This window comes from Sycon ciliatum, chromosome 7, assembly GCF_964019385.1.
Source record: "Sycon ciliatum chromosome 7, ocSycCili1.1, whole genome shotgun sequence".
In the NCBI taxonomy this organism is placed as follows: domain Eukaryota; kingdom Metazoa; phylum Porifera; class Calcarea; order Leucosolenida; family Sycettidae; genus Sycon; species Sycon ciliatum.
Genome location: NC_088649.1, coordinates 33,920,751 through 33,935,708, shown reverse-complemented (window position 1 = coordinate 33,935,708; position 14,958 = coordinate 33,920,751). Strand labels below are relative to the sequence as shown.

The window sequence follows — 14,958 nt, the reverse complement described above, 5'->3', positions numbered from 1 at the left end:
AACAGGGGACCCAGTGTGCCCTCAAGGAGATAAAGAGATAGAGATAGATAGAGAGATATTTTTTGGCACAGTATATTCGGCCCTGGTTTAAATATGGCTTTGGAATTTATTTTTCATTGCAATCAGGTTCGGCCTCATTTCTCTGTGCTGTGCTAATGAGTCCACAAAGGACGAAACAGTTCTGTCCCCAGATTGGATAGATAGATAGATATAGATGAAGATAGAGAGAGAGAGAGAGAGAGAGAGAGAGAAAGAGAGAGAGAGAGAGAGGGAGGGAAAGAGAGAGAGAGACATAGGCAGCTGTCTTGGTCATTATCATCCGATGTATTCCGTGTGACGTAGACCAGGTGTGCATTGAGAATCCTTTCACAAGGCATCGCAATAATTATAATTACGGAATTGGGCAGTAATGCGGTGCTAGTCTTGATATGTTTCACTCAAGTCATGTCTGATATCGTTGGCATAAGAGAAAATCAGTGGGTGTACATCCACTGCACTTGCAAACTTGCGTGTCTCTCTTGCGACGAATGCACATGGTACTTGGTGTCTGTGTCAATTGGCTCATTCTGTGGGCGAGTGGTCACTGCCTGAGTTCAATGTCGGAAAAGGTAAGTAGCTCTAGAGTGCAGTATAGAGAAAATTATGCCAAATACGCGGTCATTAGGAGAGACTATACCAGCAACTTCGACTCATATACTTCAATATCTAATTGGATCTGTATAGAAGACGCTGCTCAGTGGTATTTGAGTTGTGGTTGATCAACAGCGTATCTTTTAGGTACATGTGGCATCCATTGGTCTTGTGTGAGTGACACTAGGCATGAAACCGGACAACGTTGGTGAAAGGTTTCATTACCAAAGAACTTGATTGGTTTGCCATTTAGCTTCCTGCGTGGCGTCACATCGTTTCCGTGGACTGGTTTAGATTCTTGCCCACGTTTCCAGGAGTCCAGCCAATTAATAGCAGCCGAAGCTATTTGAATAGCCAGATTATATCTTCTTATCTGCTCTGCACTCCATCCGCTTGCATCAGTAAGCAATGCAAACACGTTGTCCCCTGCACAGGCACGTGACTTCTGCAGGGAATTCCGGGAGAGCGTAAAGTGGCAGGACGAATTGCCGTGAAGTTGCCACATGATCTGAGTACAATCGTAGCACATCAAGTCTTGACACTACTAGTACTTGTGACATGATCAATTCTGCTATGCTCTAATGCAGACTAGCAATAAGAGGCATTTGTCAGATACTAGTAACCATGAGGTACTGAGATGATTCTCTTCGGCAAGCCACCCACTCTGCAAAAAAATGCGCCAAAATTAATAATCTGTCATCTGCCTGCTCCAACTTGACTGTCCTCCTGACAAGTGAAAACCGCTGGCGTTGTCCGGCCATAAACACCATTATTGGCATCAATCCAACGCATTAATCCAACGCCTTCGTTGCTCCTCATCTCTGCAGCTCATACCAATAGGTCTGGCACGTCGAAAAACTAAAATACTCGGAGCTACAAGCTACATTTTCAGAGACAGGGAGTTGCAAATGGCAAGAAACCCAGCTTCCCTTCACCTTTGGCATCACGAGCAATGACCATTTATCAGCCAGCAATGTTTTACTAGAGCAAAGGCGCTGGCGGGAACAGAAACAGCAACGTTTCTTTCTCAGCAAAAACAAATAAAAAGGAAAGGAACAAAAAAGGATCAACACCAGGGATTCGTCCATACCCGGTACCCAGGCCAGGTGTGTACTACCCCTGGAAAGGCTCTCCCACAGATTGCAGTACAAAAGCCACGGCCAAGTGTCCCACTGAGGTGCGGTCGCTTGCCCGGACCGCTGGGACGCGGACACCTACGAAGAGCAGCCTGTGACGTTTATTTTTTTATGACAGAAAATCCGCAAAAAAAGTTGGGCTTGTCCCTTTAGCCTTTCGCGTGATCAAACTAGTTGTACGGGTGAGAGTGGCTAGTGCATGAGCAGATTGAGTTAGGCAGCAGGGATGATACATTTTTGTATTTGCTATTGATGGCGTCATCAAAATCACCCTCTTGTTGGGCCAAACGTAGCTGACATACTATTTCTTCTTGTAAATCTGTATCTTCTGAACAGTGATTTGTCTCACAATAGAATTTCCGCCATTGAAGCCAATGCCTTTTCGGCTCTAACATCTCTTACAGCTCTGTAAGTAGCCATGATTGTGTGAAGTTTGAATGTGAGGAGGTGTGCGACTGTGTGAAGTATGAATTTAAGGAGGTGTGCGACTGTGTGAAGTATGAATGTAAGGTGTGCGACTGTGTGAAGTATTAATATAAGGTGTGAGACTGGGTGGCGCATTGACTGTATGGAGTATGACTGTATTGAGTATGACTGTATGAGGCATGACTGTATGGAGTATGACTGTATGAGGCATGACGGTATGGAGTATGACTGTGTGGAGTATGACCGTATGAGGCATGACTGTGTGGAGTATGACTGTATGGAGTATGACTGTATGGAGTATGACTGTATGGAGTATGACTGTACGGAGTATGAGTGTATGGAGTATGACTGTGTGGAGTATGACCGTATGGAGTATGACCGTATGAGGCATGACTGTGTGGAGTATGACTGTATGGAGTATGAGTGTATGGAGTATGACTGTATGGAGTATGACTGTACGGAGTATGACTGTATGGAGTATGACTGTGTGGAGTATGACTGTATGGAGTATGACTGTTTGAGGCATGACTGTATGGCAAGTTTGTGCTGCATCGGTGTATGACACATGAGTCATGACTTCGATGTGATGCTTCCCTGTGAAACTGGTTTCGGTCAGACAGGCTTTCTGTGAAATGGTCTGTCAGTGTAGAATGCATTCTGTGAGCCGTCTATTCAATGATACGTCATTCGGTTTCGGTGAATAGTTGGTATCCCGTCAAGAACATTTTTTAGTTGAATTCGGACATGTCATTGTTTTGCGTGGTTGGCAGGAATCTTTCTGCAAACTCTCTCGTTTCCCTTGACAACGGAGTGTTTTCAATGATTCCCAAGCTTGTCAAATTGTAAGTGACCCAAGCTGCCACCTGCTATCTCATGATATTATGAAAGCAGTTATAACCAGTGCATAGAAAAAATCACTCTACAATTATACTGTGCATATTATGACATCATGTCTATTCAATGCGCATAACAACAGATGCATGCAATGCTTATAGGATATCAGTTATGATACAGTGTTGAAAACATCAGCTACAATGTTGATACAGTGCATTATGGCTTCAGGAGTACACATTGTGCGCATGGACTCATTTGTACAAAGTTTGTCTTTTGGAGGGAAATGAATAATTCTATTTCTTTGGTTGAGGCTGTTAGGCTGGTTTGGACGGCGATGAAGGAGCATTGAACTGAAGCAAACCACAGACCACGTGCAGCAAAACTCGCTCGACTGCTTTCGAGAGGAAAACGGATCATTCACGCTATTAAACCAAACTAACAGCGGTCTGTTGATTTTGCCGACATATCGCTTTGTAGATCATGGCAAACGGTATTGTTGGAGTGATATTCGTCAGTTAGGGAGCTGTGGATGTTATCACAACCTACAACAGCAGCAGCTATGCCATGCTGGCTCAACCAGATCGTCAAAAACTGCATTTGCTGAGAGTCATCCGTTTCAATACCATGTCCATGATTAAACCGGTACATTTTTCTTTTCTTGTACAGTGCTGGCAACTGAAAACCGACCCCCTGAGAGGTGCACTCACATCGCAAAGAATGTGAACCCACCGCTCAGGGGGTCGGATTTCAGTTGCCAGCACTGTGCTTTGGGAACGGACACGATAATTTACTCTTTTTTTTAAGGTGTGAAAGTAGTTCTGGTCTTCTGTTTCATTCCCTGGCCAGGAATATTGAACTAAATCCAATCCAGTATTTCCGCAGAGGAGCCTTCTCCCAGCTAGCGAGTATGACACGACTGTAAGTCATAATATTATTATACACTACTATAGCTTTTACATCAAATCTCCAACACATGAACAGTCCTTGGCTACACCTCATACACAAATGCACACAATGAAAACCTTGGGCAAATTACGTTGCGACTCGGAGTCTCATGGCTGAACCCAGGGGCGTCGGAAGGTAATTTAGTGTGGTGCGGTCAGCCATCTGAAGTACAATTTACTCGCGGGGGAGGGGTAGCTGAGCCGAAAATTTTGGAATTTCAGAGCCCAAATCACTGCATTTTATTGAATCACGGGGTACTTGGGAATAGTGGTACGGTCAATACCGTAGTGACCGTACCGTGTCCGACACCCCTAGTGGTATGGTCGTTACCGTAGTGACCGTACCGTGTCCGACACCCTGGAACCAATCATCAGACAACGTACAGTAATTGTTTCCAAATTGTCTCCCAGGAGGGCATCATCAGGGATATAGGAGAAGATGCAAAGATGGCTGACATAAGACAGCGCAGGGACGGAATTCACGCTACTACTTGTAATCTGCAACAATTTGCAGGCTAGCACTAAGATATGACAATGTAGGTGAGCATTTCATCAAGTGCAAAGTTGGTGTGAGACAGCACTATTCCTGTTAGTCCTTGTGATATGATACTATTGCTGTGAAGGTTGACACTCACTCAGCAGAGTACCATCAGAAGGCTGCCGGAAGAATGGTCATTTTTAGACACAATGCATAAATATCCCTTGCACAAAATCAATGTCATTTGGTTGAATATTTTGGAAGCATGTATATAGCAAAATTTAATGATATTTTCGGTCTTTGACCACTTTGTGGTGGGTCTGATCTACTCACCTCCCACCGCTTTTGTAGCTGCATCTGCACCTTGACCCTAGAGGGTGCTGGCGGTCATGCAGATGCGGAAAATATTTGACTGTTGGCTTGCACTACGCTGCGACCCACAGTTAATTGGGAACTCGTGGCCTGGCACGAGGGTAACATGGATGCAGCTAATGGGATTTCGGTCTTTGACCACTTGGTGGTGGGTCTGATCTACTCACCTCCCACCGTTTAGGAGCTGCATCTGCGCCTTGATCCTAGAGGGTGGTGGCATTCCCACGGCGAATGCGGAAAACTCGGCTTCCAGCCGAGTCTCACGCGAACCGTGAATTCTTGTTGTTGTTATTGCACTACGCAAGCCTGGACACACCAATCCCACACTTCTCAAACGCCACATTCCCGAACAGTGACTCGTTGGAAACTTCGTGCACTTGGGTTATTGCTATGGGCGGGAGGAGAATGATAGTTTCTGCATCAACAAAAGCACGGTTTGCATTATACGCAATGGGACTAAGTTTTCCGCATCTGTAGCAACACCAACACTCTCATATGATCAAGGCTCAATGTGAAGAGCAATAATAGCAACGATGGAAAATATACACATGCATCGAACTAGCTTTAGCACAATGCTCATCACGAAGCATTGTTGTATCATTGTACGCATTAACAAATTGCAACACAGAATACTGTTAGGTACCTCCTCCCGTACGTTTTCTAGCTGGCCTGCATGCACTTGCGTACTCACCTTTTGTCTCCTTTTATTCCGTTGGCCTGGGTAGCTACTTGCGCACCCATATTTGCCATAGCTACCCAGGCCCTTTATCTTGCCGTTCAGACTTGATCTCTTTCTCTCTTTTCTCACTCTTAAATAATCACCATGTAGTCGTTTCGTTCGACTGACGACACATTATCCAGACATTACAACGGGAACAGGTAGGTTGGTGGAACGACATTTATTAGAGACGGGACAAGAGACCAAGACGAACGAAACGACTACATGGTGATTATTGAAGAGTGAGAAAAGAGAGAAAGAGATCAAGTCGAAATTCGTCCAGTTTTTCATGAACACCAAAAAAGTAGCTTCAAAAGGTGTGCCATTCAAATAATAGCTCCAGGAAATGATAAAACAGTTCATTTGTCATGCTCCTGAACTATCCCTAAATACCATAAGTGACATCAGACCTTATCTTGCTAAAATTCAACTCAAGTCGTGTTAGCCATTCTGCGAGTTATCATGGGAAGCGCAGTTTTCGAAATGCTAAAAATTTCCAAGTACGAATCGGGAGTAGTCGGCGCAAGCCGCCATCTCCTGTTCACACTCAAAATGCAGCTATTTGCATGCTTGCGTCCCCGTCTACGCCCGTCTAAGGTACGAAAAGTTGGATCGATCCTACTCTTCCCGTCGCTTCCCGATCCGTACGGCAGTGCGGTTGCGTTCTCGTTCCTGGTGTTCACCATGGACGCCGTCAGACTGTCCCACCACTTCCCGTCGATCCTTACGTCGAGTCCCGTCGCACCCCGTTGTGCCCCGTCGAATGTGAACTAGGCTTATCACAATGTATTCTTGAAAGATACCGTGTGCGTGAAAGGTAACAATCGAACACTCCAAGGGGACAAAATTCAAGTATGAAGCAACACTAGTGACAAAATTCTGGCCCAACATGGCCAGACAAACACAACATTCTACTGGTTGAACAACTTCAAAAAGGTAACACTCTCCTTTTGAACACAAAGGTCATTTGCACACATACATTTCCATCACAGCTATTTCTTTGTCCATCACCAATTTCTCTAGAATTTGTTCGTGACATCTGAATAAAACCTTCGTAACATGTCGCTTCAGCTGATTCTGTTTATTGCCATCCTAAAACTCTAAATAATGGCAATAATTATTCGTTGGGATTATGAAGGCATGCCATGGGTTAACACAATCTATTGAAAAGAAAAAAACCCAAGAAACTACAAGTTCCGCTATACTGTCCCCTAACACCACCAGTTACTAAACAATCAGCTCATGCGATAACATTGCACGACACTGACTGCTGATAAATTTATCCTAGACTCTCCATCCGAGTCCATTCTCGTTAACACAATCGGTAAGATAATTTTTTGATTCTACGATTGCGGAAATTGTCCATGGAGAGTATTGAAAATACTGCATTTGATCCATTAGATCTAATTGATCTATTTGATCTATTTGCCTGTGTAGAAATCTCAACTCACTCCTTACTGAACCATTAGCTGTAGCCTTGATTGAAGAGTCAGCATTTACAAACTGGACAACGCTCACTCGTCTGTAAGTCATACATATTTTTGTGTACATGTGCATAATTATAAAATCATGTACATGTGTGTTCTTTTAGGCCGATTCACAATACAACCTTTTTGCGCTGACATGCGATTTGCGACGGTTGCGACCAGAAAATGCCTGTCGCACGCTGTCGCGTACAGTCGCAAAGCACCTGTTGCAGAAGGTGAAGAAAGTTCAACTTTTGCGACATGCGAAGCGCGACGTACACAAAATGGAGCACAGTTCCTACCCTGGGTGCTTGTGCAGTGCACATGCAGGGTACTACAGCCCATTCATCGGAAACAGTCCCGCTGGCTTTTGAAAGTCCGATTCGGGCCGAATTGAGGATCAAAACCCACTTTACATTTCAAACCTCTGGGTTTGGGATCTGCTTCTCCACTCATTCCGCCATGGCATACCTGTCCTAATTTTGTAAAACCTGGCTGAATTTCTATTTCCCTGTTCTTGGACTATTCTGACCTCAAACACCAGAAAGTTAGGGTGCCAGTTTCCAGTGAATGGACTGTACTATTGTATAGGGATGTCGTAAACATCAAAAAGATTGTGAACCGTGTGTCGCTGTCGCAGCTCGTCGCAGGTGTCGCAAGTCGCATCGCAAAAGGTTGTATCGCGAACCGGCCTTTAATTTATTGAAATCAATTCATGGAGAACAATTATTGCTTGTCATCACCAGCACTCAAACCAGGTACCTTCACTTACGTTAAGGCCAGCTATGCTCTAACCGCTGAGCAATGGTGTAGCTGTCATCCATATGGTGTGATTTTCATATTCCTCTCTTCAGCCAATCCACCAGCAATGTGCGGGTATAAGCGTGTACATGTACATGCAAACATTACCGTGGTCCAGTTTCCACCATACCTATAGTGCATGCAGGCGCAGTGTTAACTCGCGCGTGTGTGTGTGTGTGTGTGTGTGTGTGTGTGTGTGTGTGTGTGTGTGTGTGTGTGTGTGTGTGTGTGTGTGTGTGTGCGTGTGCGTGGGCATGCGTGTGTGTGCGTGTGCATGTGTGCGTGTGTGTGTGTGTGTGTGTGTGTTTTAACGAAAGTCCACTATATTCCCGGATAAGCATGAGAAGTGGTGGCGGGGCCAGGCTGCTCTGTCGACCTTGATGTGCATCAATATATATATTTTTTAAAGAAACACACGGGAACGAGCATCTTATGACAGTCGTGGATAGTTGTTGCATAACTCGTTCTCATGTGTTTCTTCTCTTTTTACATTTATTACTGGCGCTGCATCTGCATCTAGGGTTTATCGGGTTTATCGGGTTCGGGTTTATCGGGTGTTAGCGGCCGTCGTGAGTTCACTTCGGGAACGGACACGATAATTTACTTTTTACTTACTGGCTCAGTATATTTTATAATATTGTTCACATGTCCCCAGACCACCTAGTACCTAGCCCTCCCATGCTGGCTGGTTTGGGCACACTCTAGAGGCAAGCAGTACTGATGCCATTATCTCATTCCATAGTGATCGTCTTCCATAGGCCACACTATTTGTCTGCTGTATTTGGTAAATGAAAAAAACTCGATCGAATGGGTTCACCCTAAAACAGAAGATTGTTAAACTATTGGTAAAGTAAAATAAATACTTCAACAGTTTTCGCGCAGACAGAAATGAAATCAACGCAATAATTTATGCAAGTCGCGCATTCAAAACAAACACCATTGAGATCTAACCTGTGCCAATGGTGTGTGTGTTTTGAATGCGCAACTTGCTTTTAACTTATTGCATTAAAAAATAAGTATCTTGTTAGTACCAGAGGTCAGGGCACTTGGGGCATTTTGTTAAAAAAAAGTGGTCCGGCCAAAGTCTGACCGGCTGCTATGCTCCTGCCCTGATGGTGCGGCAAGGGCAATATGGGGAGAGATGATTTCTTGAACTGTACCACCTCTCATCATGGCGATGGTGGTGGTGATATCGCCGCCTATCACAGGCACCTGAATGTGACCTGATCACCTGCTGCCACACTACCGTATTTTCCGGAGTATAGTGCACACTTTAGATGAGCTATTTTAGGCCCTAAATCGCAGGTGCGCACTATGCTCCAAATATGAAATGCATGTACTTCAATGAAGATTGAAGTGTGCACCCCCAATGAAGATTGGGGTGCGCAGTGCGCCGCACTATACTCCGGAAAATACGGTATTTAACCATATTCTCTGTTGGTAAAACTCCAATACTGCATTAGCACTAGGGGCCGTAACATACATGTACATGGAGCAATACCATATATGTAGTCTTTGCATATATGGAGTAAGACCATACATGGAGTCACTGCATATATGGAGTAAGACCATACACGGAGTCGTACCATATATGGAGTAAGACCATACATGGAGTCGGACCATGCAAGTAGTCACAGCCCTAATGGAGTTCTTGCATACATGGAGTGGTAGCAAGCAGTGAGTCGTAGTATACATGTAGGTAGTCCTGGCATACAGGGAGGTGGCACATTTATTTATTTATTAGGCCAAAACAAATAATGACCTTGTTTCCGGTCGCCCGACCGGGCCACTTTTTCCCAAATTCTGAAACTTTTTTTTGGTCCCAAATGTATACAAACGGTGGCAATGCCATGTGTGCAAGTGCACTCAACGAGTCATAACTCAGTCAAATCTCAACCGAATTCCAGAATCGAAACACCTACAAGGTAGCAGAGATTCTCAGCTGTCGGCTCGAAAACCTCCGGGGTCGATACGAGCTAGAATAACAGAGCTGGAAGGACTCGAACTGTTTGCTTGATTTCTCAGAATGTACGAAAACAGGAATACACCCCATGCTGTACAAGAACAGTGAGTCAGTCAACTTTGACATTGATCCTTGCCATGATATATGTACAATGTACATGTGTAGGTGCTCTTGTCCATCAATACCACAACGATTTAGGAACCCAAAAAAAAGTATCCAAAAAAAGTTTCATTCCGGCCGACCGAGTCTCCTTTTTGAGGGGTTGCCGACCGGAAACAAGCCTATTTTTTGTTTAGGCCTTATAGCTACAAAGACAACTAATTGCACAGTAAGCATTTCATATATGTCGACATGTATGTGTAAAATGTTGTACGATTATTGCAAGGCACACAAGGAAGGGAAAGCGAGGATTCGTTCAGAACTGTTTTCTTGTTACAATCATCAGTGAATCTACGTATGCTTACTGTGCAATTAGTTGTCTTTGTATCGATATTAAAACTGCTGTCTCCGAAACGCTTGTTCATTTATTTATTTATTCAACATCTTATGGCTTCCGATGGCAGCCAAAACAGGAAGATGTGGGTGATAGCCAACCATGGTAAAAGAAGGAGAAGATTATTATACATGAAAAGGAAACAGCCGAAAAGCTATATTGATTAACATTATCACAGTTTCCCAGACGATGTGTCACCGTGAACTTAGTCTGGCAGGAAGCGTGTGTTGCTCGTTGAAACAACCAACTTCATCACAATGCTTGCGTTTTGGTAAAGAAATGTGCGAAATGAGTTTTAAGTGCACTGTAAAATGTGTAAACTCTCCCAACATACCGATATTTTGCTCCGTTTAGCAAGCAAATTCTTTTTCGAAACTCTTCGGTATTTGGGGGAAGATTGTGTTGCTCCCTACACGGCAGCTCGCGGTTTCCTGCCGACTTGAATTCTCACTTGACTGACTCACGACTGCCATCCAGAGCACACGAGACGTCCATCGAACCATCCACTCGGCAAACCTGCAAGAAACACACTATTCCCCTACTATAGCCGAAGTCGCACCAACCTCTTCTTCTTCTTCTTCGATAATTATTTTGTTAGCAGAATTGCTAGCAAAATCGGTCTTTGCCTTACAGGCAAGCGGTACCATATGGAAGCATGCATTAATTGGTCCTGCACCAATGATGACTGTAATGGAAAGTCTGCGGTCGAAACCAACATGGGGGTTAGGCTTAGAGGGACACTAGTCCTCTCTACATCTCACTGAAGCACACTTTGGAATGCCCTTCCTCTCAGTGATATTCGCCTCCACAGTGAGGCTTTTGCCTCTAAACTCCCTGCTTAAAACACAGTGTTTCGGGAATCCCCCCCCCCCCCCCCCCCCGCAACCCCCTCATTTGAGCTCATACTCATAGAAAATGATGTTGGTTTGTGCGAAAGAATCTACATTGACATAACTGTTTACTTCATGTCTGCTCTGAACAGTGATCTGGCAGACAATCGCATTCAAGACATTCAGGTCGGAGCCTTCCAGCTTGAGAACCTTACCACTCTGTAAGTCTCAGTGTTTCTTGGTGACGGTAATCATCTCCATTATTCTCTATTATTTATTCTCAGTTTTTATTCTTATTTTACTAGGGAATTCCCAACAGGCATTGACGCCTTTGTACAGGGAACCGTAGGTATAGTTTGATGGATGAGCGAAATTCAGCTGATGAACTAGACATGCAGAAAGCCGGTGGAAGTGTCTTCCACCTGGCAGCGCCCAAATAAGACATCGCACTGAAGCCACATTGGGTGTTGGCGGGGGGGGGGGGGAGCAGACCAAGAGCAGCAGAGACTTGGCCACGGGTGGTGGATGTAGGCCGGGCACCATGGACGCGAAAGGTAAAGCGGTCTCGCAGAAGAGGACTAGCAAGTCCATTCAGGCAGCAATAAAGAAATACATAGGTTTTGAAGTTATTATTACTATTATTAGACACAATCTCATAGCATGTGACAAGCATAGCTAATGCAGGGACAGAATCCCCTGAGACAAGGGCGTTGAGCCAGCCACGGCAATAGTAAGCTAGGAAAACAAAGCAAATATTAATTAAAGCAAAAAATGAATGGAAAATTACAAAGAAAAACGATTAACGGAAGTGAGCACAATCAAAATTCGTGCATCACCCAGGTATTCGAAAATGTTCTTCGATAATAATTATTGCGTCTAGTTCAGTTGCGATAGTAGATCTTTAAACTGACCAATAGAATAACAAGTTTTCAGACCGTATGGTAATGCTAACCAATGAGAGTAACCGGAAAACAAGGGGGACTTTTGATACTGGGCTGACTTAACAAGAGGCAGGATGAGCGCGTTACGGGTTGAGCTTGTCGAAAACCAATTGTACTTCATCATGTGTGAAGGGGTTTTATGAAGAAATATTCTATGAACCAGTGTACAGAGATGGTGCTTATGACGAACGGAGAGAGGAGAAGTGTGTGCAAGTCGATAAAGGGCATCCGATGGAAAGCATCGATCCTTGTTGTAAAGAATTTTAAGTATAAATCTATGGTGGACTTCTAATTGGTCCGGAGTTGCGTCAGAAAGGCCACACCAAGTGGTATCGCAATAGTCGAATATAGGGAGAATATAGCACTGATAAAATAATAGTTTACACTGGATGGGCAAATGAGTGCAATGTGGTTGTAGTACCCCTAATGCTGAACTGGTTCGCTTGCATACACAGTTGACATGTGCAGCCCAAGAGAGTTTGCAGTCAAACATCACACCGATATGTTTGTGCTGAGTAACAACACGGAAAGGCATAGTCGAGTCAGGGAAGTATAATGGTTGATCAGGAGGGGATGAAGAAATATACATGGCTTCTGTCTTGTCTAAATTGGGCTGGAGTTTCCACGTTTGCATCCACATGACAGTGCTGTTGATGTGATGCTGCATGGTAAGGAGTAATTGTGCAGGGGAGGAATCAGAACAGCTAAGGCCAGTGTCATCCGCATACAAACTAACATCGGGGACAACTGAAGGTGGGTCATTAACGTAAAGCAAGAATAACAAAGGACCCAGAATGGAACCTTGGGGCACTCCAGACGTTACAGGGAGAGGATCAGACAAGAAATAGGAAAAGCGAACAGCCTGAGAACGAGCAGACAGATCATGTGACGATGATATCCAACGCAAGGCAGCATCCTCCACCCGGAAGGTGACCTCCAACTTGGCAAGTAAGCCACGATGCCATACGGTGTCGAATGCTTTAGCCACGTCGAAAAACACCATTCCCACGTGCTCCCCACAGTTCCTCTTTGTCGCTAAGTCTTGGACAAGTCGAGTCACCTGGTATTGAGTTGAGTCACCACGGCAGAATCCCGACTGAGCTGGTGAGAGAGCCGGAGCGATGTGCAGGTAGAGGGAACCGAATACAATACGCTTATAAAGTTTGGAAACTGTGCGCAGCAGAGAGATGGGGCGGTAGGTTGCCGGGCAAGCACGGGAGCCTTTATTCTTGTAAAGCGGTGTCACGGTGGCGGATTTCCAATCCTGTGGGAATGTACCAGTTCGAAATGACATATTAAAAATAATGGCGAGAGGATAGGCTATTGATGGTGCAAGAGACTGCAGCACTTCATTCGGGATCCCATCTGAGCTGGGAGAGTTTCCACATTTCAGGCGCTTCAGATATTTCCGAACTTGAAATGTAGTGACAGTGATTGTACGGAACGGAACATATGAAAGGCGACTGGGACAAGGGGGGAATGCGCCATGAAGGATCATCAGGTAGCCCAAATGCGGTGAACTGCACGTTCAGAACATCAGCTATGCTCTTTGGGGATGTGGCGACCGTACCGTCGGATGCTATCATCGTTTGGGGCATGACACAGCCGGAAGTGTGCCAAAGTTGAGGCGTTTCTCAAGGGTGTACAAGTTCGTATGACTGTATAGAAGAGTGGTGGGGGTCATTCTATCCAACGAAAATTTTCTCTACGCAGCTGGCAGTAAGAAGCTTGTTAAAATGTTTAGGGTTTGTGAAAAGCAGTGAATGTATGCAGTGCTGCCAAACTCAAATGTGGACTGAATTATCGATAAAATAGAAAAGTCGTTCAGACACACCAATAATTTCATCCGGAGAACCTTGAAGCTAAAAAATCTTTGCTATTGGGGCCCAGTTTTCCAAACCATTTCCCAGGGGGAGCACCCTGGACCCCACCTCTCCATAGCGGCACCAATGTTGAATACCTTCCGATGCCCCTGCAGTCTGGCAAGGTTCACTCGGGCCCGGCTTTGGAAGATACATTTTTCATTATGATAATTATAGGTTCAGCTTCATTTTTTTCTGTACCACGTGGAAGAGTCCACGAAGGATGACACAGTTCCGTCTGCAGATTGAGTACATGCAGACTTAATGTTTACTTTCTAACTGTGTGTTATCTTATCACGGCGGTGGACAGTTAGTGATGAGTGATGACCCGTAGCGACGTGCCCCATCCCCGTTCCATATTCCATGTTCTGCAATGAAATACATTATTCATTGCTTTCAGGGAAAGATGCAAACGGGAAAATCTGAAGAAAAACTTACTGTCGCCACCAGGGCTCGAAGCAGAGGCATTCGCTTGAGGCCAGCGATGCTGTACGCACTGAGCTATGGTGTAGTTCTCATCCCAGCAGACAATGTTCGACATTCTGTTCAGACTCTGAAGATATACTATTCTCTTTGTATTCTCGGGTCTTGCAGGGACCTTCAGTTCAGCTCATTACGCAATGTTCGACTTGGAGTGTTTGACCAACTTCCACAACTCCAGCGCTTGTAAGTTTTCCCCTTAGACTTCTTTAGAACTGTAAAAATAAAAAGAGAGAACGGACTGGGTTTAACCTAGATGTACAGGATCAAAATGCAATCGTGCACCGTGATGTCGCAGACAAAACCTTATCCCCGCTCCAACTCCATTGCTGGCTGAAAATGGGGTTTAAAAAGCAGTGTATTTATACCTATGCTTCTACACACACTTGAGAGGAATCAAACATGTTTCTGCTGTAACTCTGAGTTTCATGGTTTTAGCTGATCATCGGACAGCAGAAGTGTGTGTGCTAGGCTCTGCATCTTGGAGTATTGAGCACTATCACAAGGAACCACAGCTGCCTCCTGTGGTATCTGTACTTTGGAAGTCATTATTTATTGACTTCGCACGCACTGTACGCAGCACG

General features: G+C 44.7%; 1 protein-coding gene across 1 annotated transcript in view; it reads left to right on the top strand.

The window, feature by feature from the left end:
- LOC135821875 (slit homolog 3 protein-like) overlaps positions 1–14,958 on the top strand; it is a 118,763-nt gene that overhangs the window by 41,579 nt on the left and 62,226 nt on the right. Inside the window, exons 18-23 of the mRNA XM_065334876.1 lie at positions 2,103–2,174; positions 2,963–3,034; positions 3,873–3,944; positions 6,976–7,062; positions 11,244–11,312; positions 14,489–14,560. Coding sequence (XP_065190948.1) covers positions 2,103–2,174; positions 2,963–3,034; positions 3,873–3,944; positions 6,976–7,062; positions 11,244–11,312; positions 14,489–14,560 — 444 coding nt within the window. The remainder of the gene's footprint in view (positions 1–2,102; positions 2,175–2,962; positions 3,035–3,872; positions 3,945–6,975; positions 7,063–11,243; positions 11,313–14,488; positions 14,561–14,958) is intronic.